Genomic DNA, 21,741 nt, shown 5'->3' with positions numbered 1-21,741 from the left:
ATTAATAGTTAATCATTAGCAAAGAGTTAAATTGTTATGAAAAAAAAGTTCAGGAAATGAAATAATCAGTATATTGAGAAAACATGATTAAGTTGAATGACTTGTTTATGTTGATCCTTAATTCAATTTGATTTGATTTTTTTGCCTCTTCTTTAATGATATAACAGTATTCACGAAATGTTAATCATATTATTTACAACAATTTAAGATTAAAAAGATGATCAAATGATTTTATATACGGAAATAGACACCTATCATTGTAGCAATCAAAATTAGAGAAAAATTAATTTCGATTACAAGACAATTTAAAGTTAATTTAATGATAATATGATCAATTGATCACAAAGATATATCAATATAATTTCAATTTATTTGATTTTTTGGTCAATCTGTATTTGTATTAAATTGATTGATTGAATTGGATGATGAATATTACAAAGTAAACAATTAAATCATTTGAAATTAATATTGACACACAGGAAAATAGGTGAATGAGAAATGAAAGTTAATTGAAAACAATTAATATCCAATGTAGAACTGAGTTTGTTAATTGTTACCAATAATTTTTTGTTTCACCCAATTTTTGAATCTTAATCAAGTAAAATTGAATCATGAACTCTCATGATGACCAATACTTTGACAGTAATTATCTTCATCCTTATTATGATTTTAATCGTTCACCAACAATTAACAATAATCGTAACCAAGAGTTAAATACATCACCTCAAACAACAATTAACAACAATAATAATTCAACTCTCAGATCAGTGTTTCCATTGAAACCTTCAAATGTTTATCAACTGTTTCTAATTATAACAATTTGGTTAATCAGTGTAACTTTGTTGAGTTTATTAATTTGGCAAATTGTCCTTCCCCAGGTAACCCTATCACCTATCGTTGACACCGCCTCAGGCCGTGTTTTGGGCTCTATCGAGAGTCGAGGTTCTAATCGTCGATTAGCGATCTATCAAGGTATTCCTTATGCTCGACCACCGATTGGTTCCCGTCGATTCACTCGACCTGAACCCGTTCTACCTTGGAAAGGTATTTACAAGGCCACAACTAAGCCACCATCTTGCTATCAATTTCTATTTGATTCCTCATCACCAGTGACAATAAACACTACGAGAAAAAGTTCATTTCGAACATTTTTCTCGAAATTTTTTCCAACATCAGCTCCATTATCATCATCATCTAATCTACTAATCTCATCAGCTGATAAACTACATCAAAGTGAAGATTGTCTTTACATTAACCTTTATGTACCTCTAAATGAATCAGAGAATAATGAAAAATCAAAATCTGCACATGAGACGAAATCAAGTAAAAAAGTTAATCAAATTGAACCTAAATCAGTACTTGTTTTCATTCACGGCGGTGGTTTCGTAAGTGGATCAATTAATCATTACGATCCATCAATGTTGGCTCTAGAGGGTAATATAATTGTAGCCACGGTGAGCTATCGATTGGGTTTATTTGGTTTCATCTACTATGAGATAAATGGGACACCCTCAATAAAACAGGGTAACCTTGGTCTCTATGATCAATCGTTGGCACTTCGATGGATCCATGAAAATATAAAAAATTTCGGCGGTGATCCAGATAAGGTTGTACTTTTCGGCGATTTTGCTGGTTCTCAATCAGTTGGATTTCACCTCATCTCCAACCATTCACAGCCATATTTTACTCGAGCCATTATGCTAAATGGTAGCCCGTTTAATTTACCCTTGATTATGAGCCGTGAACGTGGTTTAAATAAAACACTGGCTTTGATCAATGCAACAGGTTGTAATGCTGATGATGATGATGATGATGATGATTACGAGGAGAATAGTGATAATTTGGATGATAGTAAATTGTCACAATTAAAAGTTTCACCACCAGCAATTACTTTAAAAGCAATTGATTGTCTAAAAGGATTAAAAGCATCCCAGTTAATTGCAATTGACCGTAAATTGTCACGGTCAATGTTTATCAGCTATTATCCAGTTCCTGATGAATCATTTTTCCCAATTCATCCGTTTGAGATAATTGAATCAGGTGATTATGGTTCACAGAAACAATTAATGATTGGTTATAATGGACACTATGATTCTTGGATGAAAGATTTGGGTAAAAACGAAACTATTAATATCACAATTACAACAATTAATTGTCATTGTAATCAATTAATTTTCCATCTTCTCCAACAGGATTATCTGATGTCATTATTAACAGTACCTCGGCCGCTGATGATGTTACATCAAGAATGTTACTCAATCGTTTGTCCAATTTTGGACCTAAAAGTATTGGAAAACATTATTATGAGATAGTTACTCAAGTAATTATGGAAGGTCATCAATCAATTTCACCTTTAACCCTCGCTGAAAGGATAAATTCACTTTCTCTTGACCTTGCGATTAGATGTCCAGCCTATTTTCAGATTACAAGTTTCATTCAAAACGAGACTCGATCTGTTTATTATTTTGAACTTCGAGCATCAACTGGATACGAATTATTGAATAAAATGTTCACCTCTCTAAGTAATTATAATTACACATCATCGGCGACCTCAGATATTGGCCTTATATTTGGTTACCCGTTGATGAACACGAAAAAATCAACTCGATGGAGTAACAATTATCATTATTACAGTCAAGATGATGTTACCTTTTCAAAAGAGATGATGAATCTATGGATACAATTCATTAAACATGGGTAAGTATTCAATCAACTAACCTCCATGTTGTTCAATTAATCAACCCTTTGATTACTGTTTTCTTTTCTTGACCAATTGACCAGTAAACCAACACCAAATGATGTTTGGACACCATGTACAAGTGAGGATAAACTTTATCGATACATAATTAAAAGGAAAGGAACTAAATTACGTTCTGGTTTTCCCGATAATCAATGTGATCAATATTTCAGAATATTGTATGTTATTGGTAAATCATTTGGTAAATCATAATTATCTAGAGTACAACAATCAAAAAAGTTATCATATTTAATCACCTTACTAATGAATAAAAAGTAAACCAAATATTGAATTGGATAATAAATTGAATCAATGATTAGCTTTACATGTTTTTAACAATTGGAAAAGTTTAATTTTGTTTCACTGGATAAACATAACATTGATTGATTGTCAATTCAACTTAGTTAATCAACAGTTAATGCAAATACTAATACAAGAAAATATATCAATAATAGAGAGCAAAAGATTATTAAATGTTAATCAACTAATCAGATTAACGGATAATAAATATTATACAGAAAAGTTTTACAATATTTATAAAAGTGTTAAAGGTTAACAAGTTTGACGATTTAATTGTTGTCATGATTAACCTTTAATCTAAAGAAACGATTGTCCAGAAAGATGAAGATGGGGTCAATAGCTAATGGAGATTTTATCATGTTCCAATTGATTTTTGATGAACTATTGGTGAAATTAGAGCTTTGATGAAAAACGATTGTCGGTCAAGAATTTTCTGAATACATGTTGTCCATTTTTCCTTTTCATCGATACTTGTTGCCTTAAAGACGATATTTGGACCTCCGATAAAACCATTGATAGAATAATTTTCAATGGTCAGCTGAAATTTGGTCTGTGATGTGGTGAAATTTTCAAGAGCTGATATTTTATTCATTGGAAGATGAAACTTGTAAATATATTCAGAGAAAGCATGATGACCCTTGGGCATTTTACAGATGAGAATCATCTTGTCAAACAAGAAGACATAACGTTTCTTAAATTGATACGAATAAGTTGAATTTGAGCTGATTGATCGTAACAATTTGTTTCCAAGGTGGTTATTATTATTATTATTATCGTTACTGTTATTGGGCGATTCAGTTTCAAGTAAAAATGATGAGAATGAGGATGATGCTGATAATATTGATGATGGTTGACCTACAAAAAGTATTCCTTGGCTAATTAGATTACCCTGAGCCATTATTGACCCTTCATAACCAGCAAGCCGAGTTAGAGCCATCATATCATTTGTTGTCTTGGGAACTGCTTGCATATATTGTAATGCTGACCGTAGGTCATTTAATTCATTAACAAGACCAGCCTGTTGGGTGTATTTCAGTAAATTGGATAAGATTAATTGATATTTCATAATCCGTTGGATTGGTTTGATTAAAAGATCAGGTAAACGTAATTGATGTCCAAGGTGAAGTCTCAGATCCTAAAAGAAAAACAATAAACACAATTTTAATTACATACAATCAAAGACTAATTAACAATCATAATTCGTTACAATCAGGAAAATATAATGTAAACAAATTTCGAAGGAAAAAAAATTTTTTTCTTCTACAAAAAAAAAGGAAATGGATTAAAGATTTGCCTTGATTCTTAATTCGTTGGAACGGATTTTCCAAAAATTCATATTAAACACCCGATTCAGTAATTCATGTATCAAGTGTTGCTTATCATTAATTGATTGTTATCCGGTTAACCTTGTGGAGATTAAGGAAACCATAGCAATTGGTTTATTATCACAATTAACCAGCAAAAAGCTAATTGTAAAACTAAATTAATATCAACAATTTTCATCTGGTGGTTCCTTGATTCTGATTCTTATATACATGTATATATTCATATGATATCATTACGATGATAATCAGTTGATTGTTGTCACCAACAACTTACCTCAAAATAGTTGTTTAAATATTGTTGTACAATGAATTCTGATTTATTTTTATTCTGACAATAAACAACGTAAATGTTTAATTTTTTTAACCAACGTTTAAATACTGGTCCTAATTGTCCTTGTTTACAAACGCATTTGTTTATTTCCTTGACCATATAACTGTTAATTGTTTGAAAATAAAAAGATCAATATAATTAATTAGTATCGATTGATTAACAAATTAGTTTAATTTTGATTGATCATCAAATAATCTGTGTATGTGTGTTAGTCTTTGCACTTTGATTTGAGATTAGGTTTTATTATTAACAATTAAATGTTATCCATTTTAATGAACACTTTTAATTGTGAGGGTTCAATGAACGTTGATTAATCATTTCTAATTGTCAATCAAAATGTATGACAATTAAACAACAATCAAATAGAAGGTGTAAAAACGGAAATCAATCTATTATCATGAAAGTTTTTCATAAATTGCTTGTTGATTGTTGTTGTCACAAGTCAGTCAATTTTTTGATTGTCTACCTGAAAATAAACCTCAATTGCTATAAATCAATGGATAAAAGGTGATGATGAGGATAATGATTGACCTTTTAAAAAGTGTCACAATCATTTGATTGTCGTTCAATTTTTTATCAGACTTTTTTTTAGGTCAACATTCATTGAAATCCAATGATAAACACTTTCAACGAACTAATAATAAGATTGATATTAACGATACTTACTCTCGATGCCATTCATAAATTGCTTCAATATTACCGAAAACAATACGAGCCTTACCACCTCTCAGGTCATCGGGAACAGGATAAGGTTTGTCATTCTTCATCAGGTTCATATATCCATTGATAACGGAGGCCAAATGACGGACATAATCTTCTTCGGTTGTTATTAGTTCTTGGAGAAGTCGATTTCGTCTCATTTCATATCGTTCCTGTTCAATAGCGGCATTTGCTTCAGCATTTAAACCTTTTGAACCCTCTGAACTGCCACTTGACCTTTTCGAGTGACGCTGAATTGAAACAGGCCTTGACGATGGACGACTATTGCTGTTGATGATGTTTGGGCTGATTAGATTGACTTTTGATTCGTCCACGTTAATTCCCAATGAAATTTTGTCTGAATCATCAATTTGATCATGGTGAGATTCATCTTCAAGATGATCATCATTGTGGTCAATTATTTCCGTATTTGAGTTAACATCTTCATCCTCACCATTTGATGTAGACTTTGAATTGATCGAACCAGGCCAATTCGATATTGACTCAACGGGAGATTGTTCATCATTTGCTTCGGATTTCAGGTCAGTCTCCTGGATGATGATGATGATAAAGGAAGAAGAAAATCAATAACATTAATCGTAATCAGCTTTAGTGATTAATCAAGAAGAGGAAAAATTGATGATAAAGTTAAATGATGAAGAGGAAGATGATGATCGAAAGTGCTTAAAGTTGACAAAGAACGAAGTGAAAATGTTCTAATGTGATGAAAAAATCGAAGTATACTTTTGGATAATGATTAACATCATTACAAATCATTGACATAATTTGGTGAACACACAATTAATACAAAGAAGATTAAAAGTTTATCAATTAGATTGTTGTGATTAAATAACTAAATGTACTAAAATTAACGATCATGGTGATTCCAATTGGTACAAGGTTAATGGTATTTTTTTTTGCTTCTCAAGCCTTTAAATGGTCTTAAATTGTTGTTCTTTGATTAAGTATATCAAAGTTAATTTAGTGAATTATTGGATAATGAATTTTTTGCTTCGAATCATGAAAATTCATTATATGAGTCGCTATTTAAATCGCCGACAAACTAAGACTCACAAGAAGATTTCACTGAATAATTAAAGTGAAATGAAAGCCTAAAAGTTCATTCATGCTGAATAAATGATAATCGTTAAAAAGTGTTATCATCATGTTATCATGATAATCATGTGAAAACCGATTAAACGAGTTGAGAGATTTATAAGAAAACCAGAATATAAACATTTTTAGGTGGAGATGAGGGAGGAGGAAGATGAGGGAGGTGATGGTGATGATGAATATCAAGAAGATGGTGGGTGACAACGTCGTATTCAACATCGATTCTGATCAAGGTGAACAAGTTCTGAACTTTTTTTCTTCTTCTTCTTCTTATCGAAATATTAATCTTCCAACAAGTTTACTCTTAAATAATGTCCTAAATCCGTCTAAGCATCACCATTATCACAAGATGACGATCATGATGATGATGATGATGATGAGGGAGGTTTGATAATCTTATGTTGATCAAGTTAAAGTGGGTGAGTCGTTGAATCGTAACAGGTAAACAGTAGTCGCCTTACTTGATGTAATCGAAGGAAGAAAAAACTTAGAAAAAAAAAGATAATCATCATCAATTCACAATCGTCCTCTTACTTTTAATCATCATCATCATCACCAAGAACAACGTTCATAATAATAGTTTGTTAATTGTAAACACAGTCTAAATCGCAATTCCTTTCAACATGATATCCCAAAAGCCTATGGCAATTTGTCTTGTTTTTCTTGCTTCGTTGATTGTTTGTTTCATCAATTTATCAGGTAAACTTATTTCAATCAATTCCTCATGATAATAAAACTTATTCATAGCTTCAGGATGAAAATCAAGTAGATTCAGTGTTTCCAAGTATAACAATAATCCAAAATTCCAAGCGGAAATTAACACCATTCAATTTGTGTGATTTATTCATGAATCTTGATATTCAATTGAAATTTTATCCTTCCAATGTAAACACATATATAAATGTATATATTGATATAACTTGATTCTATTTCCTTTTCCGTTATCAATTCCATGTGTTTATTGTCCACTTAGATTCAGCTTCAAATGCTACAGATCGAGTGTGTTCATCGACAGCGGGTAACAGTTACAAAGCCGATCCAAAGAGCTGTAAATGTTTCTACAAGTGTAATCAAGCCTTTTTCCAAGCTCGACTTTGCTGTGAAAATGACCTTTACTTTAATCCAGCGACCCAAGGATGTGATGACCCAAAGAACGTCAATTGTACAAATGTAAACGAAGATCTTCCAGAATATCGTGACTCTGTTCGAGTTGAACTTACATCATCTAAACGTAAGTCTTTTCGAAAGTTTCCCTTTCGATTCTCAATCACTGCGCTGACCAATGTCCATTTCTTTTCTTACATTTAAACAGCACCAGTTAAACCAAACACCGAAATTTGCTTTGAAGGTATTGGTCATTATCCCGATCCAGGTAATACAACTTGCTTCTTCCACTGCGATGCCAATAATTATGCTCATCATCGGTGCTGTGCCCCTGGATTAGCATTTAATCCGGAGATTCGTAGTTGTGATTGGTAATTACGATCATGAGTTTTTCGAAGGTACGAAAACTCAGTCACAATTAAGAGATTTTCATTTTTTCCTCTTTTTTTTTATTTGTAACAATTAACACTCTAAAAAAGTGATCTGATTAAATTACTTATTCGAGAATCAGGAATTCTCAACATAAATTAGAGATACAATTGATCGTTAATCATTTCTTATATTGTAGCACATTAAACCATGTTGAAAAGTATTGATTGTAACCTAATTTGATTAGTTGATTGTTGAATTGAAAACATTAAACAGAAAATTACTAAATTAAGTAATTAGTTTATCAAGTGATTAATTATAACAATTAACTACAAATGTCACAATGCACATGATACATCAACATGATGTTAATTTATGGTAATTAGTAGATTGTCAACAAACGCCCATTCAAACAATTAGGATTAATTAATCAAGGTCTTTGAGGTGAAAATGTCAACAATTATAAGCAATCAAACTGATTGATCAGATTATGATTAAGATGATCAATTAGGATTGAAAATTAAGAGGTGAAAGGTCAATTGTGTGGGTTCAATATGTATGAGTGGGTGATTGTTAATCTCTTACCATTTCAATTGGATCCCATGATGAACTCAGGTAAAACAATGATCGACCGATAATCTCAGGTGAAGCATCTTTAGGGTCATTTGTAAGGTCACTAATGTCCTTTTTGGTCAATCGCCGTTTGTTTATATGATCGGACAGCCAAACCCAAATTCCCGGTCTTTCAATTGAAACTGAACGGCTTCCAATTGATGAGCTCAAAAAGTCCGAATCACTTGAACTTATGGTGACACTTTCATCCATCACTTTAATTGTTGGGTGAGAGGAAAAAATTGATTATTAATGATCAACAATTTAAATGATGATTATGATGATGATTTAAGATGCGAAATGTGAGTATTGATGATGCGGAATTGTTATTGGTAATCAACAATTAAAATAAGCCAATTAAACTTAAGTGTTGTATCCAAAGGTTAACAACGTGTCTAATCACATTGAAGATGGACAACAATCAAATGAATGACGATTTAATCATCAACACAATTAACTGGATTAACAACATGACACAGAGAAATTAATTCAATTACTTTCGATTTTCTGTCTTCTCCTTTATCTGGTCACAATCATTAAGATAATTAAGATAATCAAAACAGTTAATTCACTTTGGAAAGATGATTAATTTAAATTGTCAATCAAATTAAAGGAAAAACAATCAAAATAAAGGTGAGAGAAACTCAATTATTGAAACAAACAAAAAAAATGGTGAGCAATTAAAACAAATGATTGACACACAATTAAGCAATGATTTTAAATGTTACACTCTCCGGAGAGTAAATCAAATTAATTAGTGAGAGTTAATTATAATAGTTATGACTCTTTTTTCGTGTTCATAAGGGAAAAAGAGTTACAATTGATTAGAGACTTTTTTTTGTTTCTCTCTGTCTAATTTTTGCTTCTACCTTTGGTCTACCTGTTGATAATCAATTTTAATCGCAACAATTTAGTTGATTATGATTGTAACTAGGATGGTAATTGATTGAGGACCCAAAAAATGATTAACAATCTGTTCCTGGTTTTAATTTACCTTCAACTTGATTTACCAAAAAGCCTAATCTGATCATCTTATATTTTGTTTGTTATCTCAAATCAACACTAATCAAATTATATTGATTGTTTACTTTTCTCATTGTAATTTTATCATTTCCCTTTATTATTATTATTAATCACTAATCAGATTTATCTCTGTTTACTTTTGGCTTGATTCACCACAGGTCACCGGAAGTGTCCATGAGCAATAACTGTTAATAGTTTTGCTTTTACAACAATCTATTTCCAACTGAGTACAATCAACATTAATTTTGGACATTCGTTGGACATTTAAAATCTTAAGGGTCAACTGTCCATTGGTATTACTTTTTCTCATTAGGTAGTTAATCACTACGGTGGGTCTTTGATTGCTCCCTGTCATCATTTAATTTGATTCATGATCCAAAGGTGTATCAACATGATTATGACAACAATCAAATGATTTTGTTTCTAGGAAATGAAAAAAAAAACATTGTCACTTGTTGTTGATTAATGAAATGAAAATTTGATTAAATATCAGCTTTTAATTTTACACTCACACGCACTAGATGATTAAAGTACTATCAATGTGTTGATTTAGTAGTAAATAGTAGAAATCGATTGTAATATTAGTTTCAATTATTATAAACCGAACTGAAATTAACTTTTTTTTTCTCAATCGTCATCAAACAATCATCATCATTGGATTGCTCTGATCAAAGATAATTAAAGATTACGTCATCTAATTTACAGAAAACACTTAAAACCAGAAGTAAAATTGTATTCGTGTTAATTGTTGTGGAGACATCAGAAATTTCCAAGTACCAATCACATGAATAGATTAACCTAAATTGATCAATCAGTTGAATTTGCTTTTGTTTTTGCTTTCGTTTAATTGTAATTAACACCATGTATTTTGACCCTTTATTTTTCGCAATTAGAAAGTTGATTGTTGATAAATAGCATAATTTTCATCACAAATAGTAGTCGACAGAGAATGAGAGAGAAAATTAAAGGTCTCAAAGGTATCATTTCTTTCCAAATTGTTGATTGATTGATTGATGATCAATTAGTTATAAGTGTGTATCAAGTTGACTTCATAATTTTGTTAGAAATATTTAAATTAATAATTGTTCCAGGCGTAGAAAAGATGATTGTTTAAACAATTAAAGAATATGTTTGTTTTCTTTTTAAGATGAATGATGATAGTGAAATTAATGATTAACCATTGATGGTAAATTTTAATTGATTGTCAACAAAGTCGATTATTTCGACGTATTTGTGTATCAATAACCATGGCATCCAATTCTTGAGCATCATAACCAATTAAACTTTTGAGATCGCAGACAAATTTGTAAACATAACGTTTACCATTAACTCGGGCAATCATATCACCATCATAATAATAACGTAAAGCTCGTGACAGTTTATCATAATTCATTGTGGGCTTGTTTTTCCGTTGTCCCCACAATTGAGCAACCATTTCGGGTTTGATAAATTTAAATTCACCTTCGATACCTTCCCAGCGGATATATTCACGATAATCGGCATCAGTTAAAAGTTCTAGAAGAAATCTCCATAATTGAATTTGTCCATTGTTACCCGAACGGTTACCCGGTGAGAATGGTTCAATCTTGTCCAATTCTATTGTTTTAATTGCTGTTGTTGTTGATTTAGATGAGCTACGTTTAACACCACCAATTAACTTTTTCTCCTTTAATGAAAGACACGTTTTCATATTTGGTGTACGTATTGGTGTTGTATTTGGTGTATTGTAAATAATATCATCATAATAATCATCATCACCATTATGTCCACCATCTTGTCCACCAATGCTTGATTGATTACTATTTGAATTGGTGTGATTGCCATTGTTATTATTAACATTAATAGAGTTGTTTAAAATATTTTCATTATTAGCTGATATTAAACGATCCTCATCATAATCATCGTCATCATCAACTGGTTTTAATATATCAACTATGGTGACCGTCTTGGTTTCAGGTTCAATTTTTAGTTTCAAATTAATTAAACTGGTTTGACTTCGGGCACCATCAATTAGATTACCTTGATCAATTATTGGTTCTCCAAAACATAATTGTCTATCTTGAAGGAAGAATGCGTAAGTACATAGATCAGGAAAATCGTTTCTAAGAACATTACAAATTTTATCTAATGTAACATCTATTTCAACTCCTTCGATTGAGGTTAATTTTTCATCCTCATCTTCTTCTCCTTCATCACCGTCAGTGTAAATTAGATCAAAATCATTTACAACCGAATTTAGCTGATCATTGGAAAGATTAATTTGTGGTAACGGTAAAGTATCACCTCCAATTGTGTTGAAAATATCTTGCATCTCATTGATTACAGGAATTAAAGCTTCCATATTCCATCAGCTAGAAATTGAATTAACTCAAAACAAAATTCAAAACCAAAAGCAAATTAGCCAACGATCAACTGTAAACAGAAGAAATAAAAGAAGAAGGGAAAAAACAAATCAATCAATTAAAGAAAAACAAAAAAGATAACTAATTAGTAATAAGGATGAGCAAAGAAAATAAAAGAAATTCTTTAGAAAAAAAAAGCATGAGGATAAAGACAGAGAATTAGAAAGAGAAAAAGAGAAAAAAAAAGCACCAGAAAAGGGAAACCCACGTGTCGGTTTAAAGGACCAAAATGAGCGAAAAACGATGGAAACACACAAAAGAACATTCAAACTGTTAATTGGGAAGAAGATAATTAACTAATTTTGTAAAGTAAATGACAATTAATCAATACAAATAATGATTAATATTAATTGTTGTGAGAAAATTAAACAAATCAATTAAACTTGTTTACAGATTTACAGCTGTGGAGACTTTGAATATTACCGATAGATGGAGCTGCTTTTCTAGGGATCACATGTTAAGTGCTAACCGATTTTACCCAAGGATCAATTGATTGTGACAATTAAGATTCTTGTGATCAAGGATGATTGGTGATTGTATTGTGAGAATTTGGTAAAATTAAACTTAAGCTCATCCAATAATCTAAATTGTGTTTTGATTAGTAGCGGCAAGGAAAATAAAAAGCGAAATCAAATTGTTTACAAATGAGAAAATTTGATTAGATTAAATTTGGTGATAACTGGATTGATTTTTTGTTTCTTCGAATTTTATTAATGAAATTAACTCATAAAGTTTAGTTTCTTTTAATGAATAAACTTTTTTCCGTATCCGATTGTTTCAGATTTATATTACTCTTAACAGAGCATTGGCTTTATGTTGATTGATTATGTTCACGGTGATGATGAAATGAAATGAAAATAAAAATGTCAATGTGACGATGAACCAAAGGAAAGATGATTCATATCATCTTCATCCTCATCATCACTCTCTTCATCAGTTTGCTACAATTTCTACTGACCAATGAAACTTTTTTACGCAAGTTCGAGATTAGAACCTTGAATCGACTCTGAATGTTAATACAAGATGATGAACTTGGTGTATCATTAACCATGGCACTTAGTTCTCGAGCATCATAACCAGTTAATTTTTTGAGATCGCAAATATATTTGTAAACATAACGTTTACCATTAACTCGGGCAAACATATTCGCATCATAATAATAATCTAAGGCTCGTGACAGTTTAGTATAATTCATTGTGGGCTTGTTTTTCCGTTGTCCCCACAATTGAGCAACCATTTCGGGTTGGATGAATTTAAATTCACCTTCGGTACCTTCCCAGCGGATATATTCACGATAATCGGCATCAGTTAACAGTTCTAGAAGAAATCTCCATAATTTTATCTCTCCATTGTTACCCGAATGATTACCAGGTGAGAATGGTTCAATCTTATCTGATGTATTTAGTGTATAAATAATATCATCATAATAATCGTCATAGCGATCTGGTTTTAATACATATAATATATCAACTATGGTGACCGTTTTTGTTTCAGGTTCAATTTTTAGTTTCAAATTAATTAAACTGGTTTGACTTTGGAAACCATCAATTATTGGCTCTCCAAAACATAATTGTCTATCTTGAAGGAAGAATGCATAAGTAAACAGATCAGGAAAATCGTTTCTAAGAACATTACAAATTTTATCTAATGTAGCATCTATTTCAACCATTTTAATTGTTGTCAATAGATCGTCATCGTAATCAGCAGAGTCAAATAGATCAAAATCATTTACAACCGAATTTAGCTGATCATTGGAAAGATTAATTTGTGGTAACGGTAAAGTATCACCTCCAATTGTGTTGAAAATATCTTGCATCTCATTATTCTTAGGAACTAAAGCTTCCATATTCCATCAGCTAGAAATTCAATAAACTCAAAACAAAATTCAAAAGCAAATTAGCCAACGATCAACTGTAAAAAGAAGAAATAAAAGAAGAAGGGAAAAAACAAATCAATCAATTAAAGAAAACAAAAGATAACTAATTAGAAATAAGGATGAGCAAAGAAGAAAAAGAAATTCTTTAAAAAGAAACAACATGAGGATAAAGACAGAGAATTAGAAAGAGAAAAACTTTTTCTCTTTTTCTGAAAAAGAATAAAAAAATCACCAGAAAGGGGAAACTCACGTGTAGGTTTAAAGGACCAAAATGAGCGAAAAATGATGAAAAAACACAAAAGAATATGTAAATTGTTAATTGGGAAGAGGATGATTAACTAATTTTGTAAAGAAAATGACAATTAAACAATACAAATAGTGATAAATATTAATTGTTGTGAGAAAATTAAACGAAACAATTAAGCTTTATTACGGTTGAGCCTACTCGTACAACTATGGAATCGATATTGGCAGCTGATAATATCGAATCTTAATCAGTTTTTCGGCTAACATCTGTGGTAACTTTGAATATTACCGATAGATGGAACTTCTTTAGAGGGATCACATGTTAAGCGCTAACCGATGTTACCCAATGATCAATTGATTGTGACAATTAAGATTATTATGATCATGGATGATTGGTGATTGTATTGTGAGAATTGAGTAAGAATAAATTTAGGCTCATTCAATAATCTAAAATATGCTTGGATTAGTAAGGAAAATAAAAAACGAAATCAAATTGTTTACAAATATGAAAATTTGATTAGATTAAATTTGGGAAAATATTGAATGAAAAGATTTATAATTCAATTGCGCTAAATGTATTGATCATTTGGCTTGAAATTGTTGTTTGGTTTTATTTAGTTGTTAATTTAACTGTTTGACTTTTTGTTTCTTCTGATTTTATTAATGAAATTAACTCATAAAGTTTAGTTTCTTTTAATGAATAAACTTTTTTCCGTATCCGATTGTTTCAGATTTATATTACTCTTAATAGAGCATTGGCTTCATGTTGATTGATTATGTTCATGGTGATGATGAAATAAAAGGAAAATAAAAATGTCAACGTGACGATGAACTAAAGAAGAGATGATTCTTATCATCTTCTTCATCTTCTTCATCATCATCATCACTATCGTCATCAGTTTGTTACAATTTACTGATCAATAAAACTTTTTTACGCAAGTTCGAGATTAGAACCTTGAATCGACTCAGAATGTTGATAAAAGATGATGACGATAATAACGATGATGATAACATTAGCTTAACGAAATAACAACATTTCCATCTTCATCTTTATCATCCACAATCTCCCTCCACCCACTCACAACTTTTACCTCCCAGTCAACTCCCAATCTCTCAGAATTCATGAAACATTTTCATTGACAATTCTGAATACGAATACAAAAGTTTAACAAGTGATCTCATCATAATAATAATACGTTTTCTCAACTTGTAAACAAAATCAATTGTTATCATTGTTAATTGTTTGTTGTTGTTTATAACAGAAAAAAAAGATTCGCTCCAATTAACTTTTGTTCAGTTTATTGTTGATTATTAATTTTATATTCATCATGGCGGCTTTTCATTGTTGTGGTAATCAACCAACTCCAATTATCGTCGGGCTTTTAGTGACCTACCTAACGGGTTTGATTGATTGTTATCCATTGTTATCATCTTCGTCTTCACAATCATTACCTTTACCATCGGAAAATATGAACTTAGGTCAAGTAGTTTACCGACCAAACTTCAATTCCCATTCATCAGTTTCATCATCTGTATCATCACCACCATTATCATCTCCGTCTTTACAATCATCATCATCATCATCTTCCTCCTCATCACCAACAAAATCAATTATTTCATCATCTTCTCCATCCTCTTCCTCATCACCATCACCAGTAGCCTCTCAACCTTCACAACAACTACCATCACATTCCGCCTCATCTTATCATCATTTATCTTCATCATCAATACCCGGAATCGCTTTCATTCGAGGTCCAATTTCCGATGATGATGGTGCTATTATTAATCATCGACCTACAACTTATCAAGATTATTTCGATACCTTTCGTTTACCTTTGATTCCAACAACAGATAACAATAATATCGATTTAATATCAAATAGATTATCAAATGGTAAACAATTAAAATCACCTAAATACATTTTCTCCCAACAATCAGCCTCACCAATTGATTTTGATTATGTTCCTTATATCCAAAGTGATTTTAATCAGCCCTCACCATCATTATCATCATATGGATCAGAGCGATCAAGTGATTTATATGAAGATGATTATTCTGATCCAATCTATGATTCCAAATATGATCCAATCGCTGATTCAAATTGGCTAAATGAGCCAACATTATCATCTTATCATCAACAACAACCCCAACCCCAACAACAACATGCTCTTCCTTCAATATCATTCATATCACAACAATCACCTTACTCTTCCTATTCACCTTATTCATTACCTTTGTCACCATCATCGTCATCCTCAGGTAATTCTGGTTCAAGTTCAGAGGAATTGTTGACAAATTTAATGGTTGATTACTTTGTCAAAGAATTGGAAAGAAATGCTCAGCAACAATCATTATCACAATCATCAGAACCAGTTCAACATTTAATCAGATTACAACAGAAACAACATCATCCACAACAACAACCGATCGATGAATTGAAAGCATATGAAGGTTACATGGAAAAGAAATCATCATCTCCATCCTCATCATCATTCAATCGAGATAAAGGTTCATCATCATCTTCAGGTGATAAAAATAATAAAAAGAAAGAAACTGATTCGATAAAAAGAATTGAACAAAAAGGACAGAAAGAGTTTCCAATGTTAAGACCAGCAACTGAGAATAACGGTAAAGATGATTTCGATAATCAAACATCATTAACATCCCAATTAAAATCATTATCATCTTCGAACAATCAACAAACAGAGAAAACTGATGATGAGGTAAATCAATTAAAGTCACTTCTCCAATCAGTCTAATTCAAATACAATCACCTTAATTGTTATGAGAAAAAAAAAATAAACAAGAAAACAATAAAAGGCTAAAGCAAAGTAATTAAATGAACTTGAAACTGAGCGGAAAGAAAAGTTCTGATTTTGAAATTCTAGTTCATAACAAATGAGATCAACTCATTAAGATTATTATTATTATTGATACAGGAAAAGAAACAAAAACTGAATTAATAATCAACTAATAATCAAATCCCAATCAAAATCATCAATCACCAATTCAATGATAATCAAACTGGAACCTTTATTCAGGAATCATAATTATATTTGAACTCACAGAGAAATCATATTCAATCACTAATCATTATCAAGAATCATCATGAAAATACAATTAATTCATTAAATCACAATTAACCAGGAAAACTGAAATTAACCCCCAAAAAAACAATCATATTAATGGAGGAAAATTAATTGTTAATCATTTTGAAAATGAGATGAACAGTTATGATTAATTGGTATTGAGAAATACAAAATTTACAAAGATTTATTAATTGTGATGATTAACTTAATTATTTGCCAATAAATGAGAAACTTTTCTTGTTTTTTTTTCTATTAAATTAATCAACCTTAATGATTAACAATTAACTCTTATCATTGATACCAAATTGATTTACCTTTTACCTGATGTTATTGTTGTTAATTTTAAATTGTTCAAAATTTATGAAAAATAATTTATATCAATTGTTATCCCTTTGATTGTTAACACCAAGTTAATCATTCACAGTTTAATTTAAATTGTCTGAGCTTATATAATTTGTCAATCAAATGAACCAAAAAAATCAGTTAATTGTCTCCCTTTAAATATAAAATCAAATTAAATTGTTAATTTATCATCATGAATCTGTGTTAATTGTTTTACTAATAATTCAATGAAAAAATTGATAAAAAATCCCAATCCTATTTACTAATGTTATTGACATAACAAAATGTGATGCGAAATTAAATTGAAACAATTAAGTGAGATAATTATGATTGGTGGATAAAGAAAACTTGTAAATTGTTCAATCACAATTAATTATTTTGTGAAAATGGGAAAATATTGGAATAAACAAAGGAAAGAATTGTATTTACCTGAAAGAATCTGAATTTCCCTTCTCAGAATTTTTCAATTTTTTTTCATCAAATTTTCATGCACATTATGAAACCATTGGAGATTCGCACACATGAACACACCTCATTCCATTTACCTCTAAATTGTTGTCAACAATTAATTATAAAAGGAAAAGAAACCCACTAATTGTAACCAAAATTGAAATAAAAATCTTTTTCTACTCAACAATTAACTTTTTCGGAAACGATTATTATTACTCAACTATTCATTTCTTATTCATAATCACATCACAATATCTAAAGTTCAGTTAAGTATAATATTAATTCAATTTCATTGATGGGAATGTTTTCACAAGGAATGATAATCGACTGGGATGTTGGTCAGTAAATGGTCAGTATTTTGAAAGTAAAAATCTCTCTCTCTCTCTTTTTATACAGTTCTTACCAATTTGGAATTTAAAATTCTCATCATTTTCTATTAAAACTTTTTGTTTTTCCATTTTCCTTACTTTATCTCACTATATAAATACTATTCATTTCTAAGGTCTCAGAATTTATTCTCATTCTTTTGTCTGAATTTTATATATTTCATGATGAAATTCACCAAGAATAACATTTACCTGTAATTCAATTTTTTCTTCTCTTCCCTGATATTTTCTTTTCTCCTGCAAAAATTGAGTTACATGTTATAAGGAAAATTCCGAGTAAATTTCCATCAGAATTCAGAGCAATTTCTCTCATCGTCTTTTCTTCTCAATTAGTGTTCAAAAAGGCACAGAGAAAAAAAGAGAGAGAGAAAAGGGAAGTTATCATTCCAAGGATAATAATTCAATGGAATCTTCAACAAGTTGATTCCAACATGATATTCAGAAGAAATATAATTCTCAATAAGCTTCAATAGGTAAAATTGATAACAGAATGACATGAACATTTGAATAAATTCATTAGGTAAACAAATAAAATTCAATTGAATGCAATTATATTGAGTATGTTTTTTGTTATTCATCATGTTGATAAAAAAATTTTGACCCTGAAAACATGATGATCTAGGTTACAGACTCGATGGTGATTTTTACTCAATTGTTGTTGTTGCTTTTTACCTTTCAGTGTATGACGATTACCTTGAAACTGTGTGGGTGGGTAATGAGAGAACAGTTAATATCTTCTGTACTCTCAATTCTGTTGATATCATCATCATCATTTTACCCTTGACCTAGAAAAGACGAAAAACAGAATAGAATAAAATACAATAGGAAATAGATAAAGTTGAGTATGGAAAAATATATAAACTGAGAATTATTTTATTACATACACATCAGTTAATAGACAGAATTCAGTGTTTCCAATCTAAATCTCCTGTGAGAGGTTTCATAAAGCTCATGCTGAACTAGAACAATTGTTTGTACTTGATAGACTATTTGGTTATCAACGTAACATTTTGAGCTTTTTTGACATGAAGCTTTTCCCTGTGACCTCAATAATCACAGGTAATATGCATTCAGTTGAACGATAAGTTTGCATAGAAAAGGAGAACAATATTATCATAAATTCGAAGATGTAACAATTGAATTTACAAGAAAATCGTATTTCATCAACTCCTCGACTAAAATCTACAATTTTCGTAGATGTTCATATTGATGACGTACCATTAATACAGTTGAACGGAATGAGTTTGAGAGGATCGTTTGGGTATCGAAAGTGATAATCAAATCTTAATTGCATTATGCAATCTGATGATTAATAATCAACATCATCATATTTCAATAATTATTAAGAAAATTATTAGCAACCGAAACCTTCCATATAATGTGTGGACACACTCTACCATTATTGTGACAGTAATTATTTAATAATATTATTTAATTGACCAGAACTTCAATGTATTTATAAATCAATCATTTAAATTAATTTAGTTTGTGATTAATTTATCTTTCTCAATCTAATTTATCCAACACGGTGAGATTGTAATTGATTAACTCTATTAAATATACTGATTGTTAACAATCGTTTAATTGGCTCTTTTTAATGATTATTCACTTTCATAATCATGAATAATTCAAAAACTTCATTACCATTTTCACCATTAATTGTCACAAGCTAAATGAATTTACAATTTGACCAAACAGATAATTGTAAGTTTGCTTAGACTAATTGAATATCAATCTATTAATAGTTTATATTATCCATTTGATATAATGAAAAATATTTAAAAATCATCGATTATATCAAGAGAATAAGAATTGTCTGATACTTATTAATCAATTCATATCAATAAATGTAAATGATAATCAACTTTTTATCTTAGCTAATCAATAATTTTAAATAGCTAAATAATGTTTAGAGTGATTAGAGTTCATCAAGCTTTATGTTATTAGTTCAACCTCGAACTTCCGGTATTTTAGAACGATTTTATTTTCTGTTTTATTCTCAGTAGATTCATCGATTCTGAGTCGAAATTCTAACACATTCTACTATAAATCGAGAGAGAAAAAGAGAGAGAGAAGGAGAGAGAGAGAGAGAGAGAGAGAGGGAGAGAAAGGACGAGGTTTGCAGGAAGTTCGAGCCATTTATCAAACTGTGTAAGATAGAAGAGGAAAGTTATGTTCGATAAAATGATCGAATTCTATTTTTAACCTGGAGTAATGATGATGAAAGAAGGATGGAAAAACGTCATCAAGAATTTTTATCTCTTCTTTCATGATAAAGATCCCATGAAGAGATTCATTGAGTACAATAACATGATTGGATTGAGCGAGACAAAATAAAGAATCTAATTTGATAAGAAAAGAACATAATATTAATAGAAAAACGAATAAAATGGAAAATTTTCTTGTTCTATCTTAGATTATGATGAGTTTTAAAGACATTCATGTAAACGGGAATGACGATGATCATCATAATATTCATCATCATGAAGAAAATGTCCTTTTTTTGATTAGACTGGAAGCTCTTGCTACCTTTGTCTGTGTAGTTTTATCAAATCGATAAGATTTTCAGAGTCGACGAACTTGGAAAGTCAATTGATACTCATGATAATTCAATTGAGAAGATGGAATTTTTCAGTTACATTGATTCATATTCTCCATATGAATCACATTATTGTTTATGAACAATATTGTTTATATTGACTTGGATAAACAATGACGATCAGCATGAAAAATCCCTGAAAGTAGAGAGAGAGAGAGTCAAACTTAAGAATCTATTTGAAAGATAAAAATATATTAGATGGAATTGAATGATTGATAATGGAAATAATGGAAATAATAATAAAGATATTAATCTGATAAGATAATCTGATGAAAGCTGAGCAATTTCATGTATCTACAAAGATAGAGAGAGAGAAATTCTTTATCAACAGATTCGATAAGCAGAAAGAAAAAATATTCTATTATCGATAATGTTGATGATTATTGTTTCTATTCAATTTATGCAATGATAACATGTTTATAAATCTTCAAGTTTATCATGAATTTGTGTGGGTGTTCATTTCATTGATTTGATCATGAAAAAAGATGAAGATGATAATCTGACAATTCTCAGACTTGTTCATTCAAATGTTTCAAGTTTCCATGCTCAATTCAGTGAGATAAAAGTCAAAGGTTACTTTCAGTATATCGATATAATAACCAGAAGATAAGGGATGGGAACTCAGGGAGAGAAAATAGTGTGTGGGTGGAAAGAGAAATAGAAAGAGGATAAACAGTAAATGTGATTTGAAGGTTAGAATTATTTTTAGAATTTTCTCCTCGTATTCGTTTTTCGATT

The 21,741-nt window shown here is 30.2% G+C and overlaps 5 protein-coding genes and 1 long non-coding RNA gene across 9 annotated transcripts; 3 read left to right on the top strand and 3 right to left on the bottom strand.

The window, feature by feature from the left end:
* Positions 1-545: 545 nt before the first annotated feature.
* Positions 546-3,075, top strand: LOC128395159 (pyrethroid hydrolase Ces2e-like). The gene is made up of 3 exons (XM_053355558.1): positions 546-2,112; positions 2,193-2,697; positions 2,782-3,075. The coding sequence occupies exons 1-3, from the start codon at positions 612-614 to the stop codon at positions 2,948-2,950; spliced, it is 2,175 nt and encodes a 724-aa protein (XP_053211533.1). The 5' UTR covers positions 546-611; the 3' UTR covers positions 2,951-3,075.
* Positions 3,059-9,323, bottom strand: LOC128395161 (rho guanine nucleotide exchange factor 25-like). Of its 2 annotated transcripts, XM_053355562.1 has the most exons (5): positions 8,564-9,323; positions 5,847-5,943; positions 5,360-5,783; positions 4,637-4,796; positions 3,059-4,172 (listed from the first exon to the last, which is right to left on the bottom strand). In XM_053355562.1, exons 1-5 carry the CDS (start codon positions 8,801-8,803, stop codon positions 3,393-3,395), a joined length of 1,701 nt encoding a protein of 566 aa, XP_053211537.1. In that variant the 5' UTR covers positions 8,804-9,323; the 3' UTR covers positions 3,059-3,392. The 2 variants fall into 2 exon arrangements, with proteins under 2 accessions (XP_053211537.1, XP_053211536.1); XM_053355561.1 differs by having other exon boundaries at positions 5,360-5,943.
* LOC128395184 (probable chitinase 10) lies at positions 6,917-8,139 on the top strand. Its single transcript, XM_053355589.1, has 3 exons — positions 6,917-7,204; positions 7,479-7,736; positions 7,818-8,139. Exons 1-3 carry the CDS (start codon positions 7,129-7,131, stop codon positions 7,982-7,984), a joined length of 501 nt encoding a protein of 166 aa, XP_053211564.1. The 5' UTR covers positions 6,917-7,128; the 3' UTR covers positions 7,985-8,139.
* A 225-nt stretch (positions 9,324-9,548) lies between the features above and the next one.
* LOC128395200 (uncharacterized) lies at positions 9,549-10,118 on the top strand. The gene is made up of 2 exons (XR_008326533.1): positions 9,549-9,688; positions 9,772-10,118. It is a non-coding gene; the product is annotated as an uncharacterized LOC128395200 (long non-coding RNA).
* Positions 10,119-10,433: 315 nt separating this feature from the next.
* Positions 10,434-14,339, bottom strand: LOC128395168 (uncharacterized). 3 transcript variants are annotated; one of them, XM_053355573.1, is made up of 2 exons: positions 14,142-14,339; positions 10,434-12,025 (listed from the first exon to the last, which is right to left on the bottom strand). In XM_053355573.1, exon 2 carries the CDS (start codon positions 11,952-11,954, stop codon positions 10,818-10,820), a length of 1,137 nt encoding a protein of 378 aa, XP_053211548.1. In that variant the 5' UTR covers positions 11,955-12,025; positions 14,142-14,339; the 3' UTR covers positions 10,434-10,817. The 3 variants fall into 3 exon arrangements, with proteins under 3 accessions (XP_053211548.1, XP_053211547.1, XP_053211545.1); XM_053355572.1 differs by lacking the exon at positions 14,142-14,339 and adding an exon at positions 12,206-12,433; XM_053355570.1 differs by lacking the exon at positions 14,142-14,339 and adding an exon at positions 12,224-12,433.
* Positions 12,700-14,057, bottom strand: LOC128395171 (protein C-ets-2-like). The gene has a single exon (XM_053355576.1). The coding sequence runs from the start codon at positions 13,859-13,861 to the stop codon at positions 12,914-12,916; it is 948 nt and encodes a 315-aa protein (XP_053211551.1). The 5' UTR covers positions 13,862-14,057; the 3' UTR covers positions 12,700-12,913.
* Positions 14,340-21,741: the final 7,402 nt, after the last annotated feature.

The sequence above is a fragment of the Panonychus citri genome, unplaced genomic scaffold (genome assembly GCF_014898815.1).
Source record: "Panonychus citri isolate SS breed McGregor unplaced genomic scaffold, ASM1489881v1 Contig00141, whole genome shotgun sequence".
NCBI classification, from domain to species: domain Eukaryota; kingdom Metazoa; phylum Arthropoda; class Arachnida; order Trombidiformes; family Tetranychidae; genus Panonychus; species Panonychus citri.
This window is presented reverse-complemented; position numbering and strand designations above follow the sequence as displayed.

Excerpts from the sequence above, each read along its gene's own strand:
- LOC128395159 (XM_053355558.1), top strand. The coding sequence starts at position 612 with ATGAACTCTCATGATGACCAATACTTTGACAGTAATTATCTTCATCCT. Across the intron at positions 2,113-2,192 it reads TTCTTGGATGAAAGATTTGG|GATTATCTGATGTCATTATT; the intron begins GTAAAAACGAAA and ends CTTCTCCAACAG. Across the intron at positions 2,698-2,781 it reads ATACAATTCATTAAACATGG|TAAACCAACACCAAATGATG; the intron begins GTAAGTATTCAA and ends CCAATTGACCAG.
- LOC128395184 (XM_053355589.1), top strand. The coding sequence starts at position 7,129 with ATGATATCCCAAAAGCCTATGGCAATTTGTCTTGTTTTTCTTGCTTCG. Across the intron at positions 7,205-7,478 it reads TTGTTTCATCAATTTATCAG|ATTCAGCTTCAAATGCTACA; the intron begins GTAAACTTATTT and ends TTGTCCACTTAG. Across the intron at positions 7,737-7,817 it reads TGAACTTACATCATCTAAAC|CACCAGTTAAACCAAACACC; the intron begins GTAAGTCTTTTC and ends ACATTTAAACAG.
- LOC128395161 (XM_053355561.1), bottom strand. The coding sequence starts at position 8,803 with ATGGATGAAAGTGTCACCATAAGTTCAAGTGATTCGGACTTTTTGAGC. Across the intron at positions 5,944-8,563 it reads CATGGGATCCAATTGAAATG|GAGACTGACCTGAAATCCGA; the intron begins GTAAGAGATTAA and ends ATCATCATCCAG. Across the intron at positions 4,173-4,636 it reads ATTTAAACAACTATTTTGAG|GATCTGAGACTTCACCTTGG; the intron begins GTAAGTTGTTGG and ends TTTTTCTTTTAG.
- LOC128395168 (XM_053355573.1), bottom strand. The coding sequence starts at position 11,954 with ATGGAAGCTTTAATTCCTGTAATCAATGAGATGCAAGATATTTTCAAC.
- LOC128395171 (XM_053355576.1), bottom strand. The coding sequence starts at position 13,861 with ATGGAAGCTTTAGTTCCTAAGAATAATGAGATGCAAGATATTTTCAAC.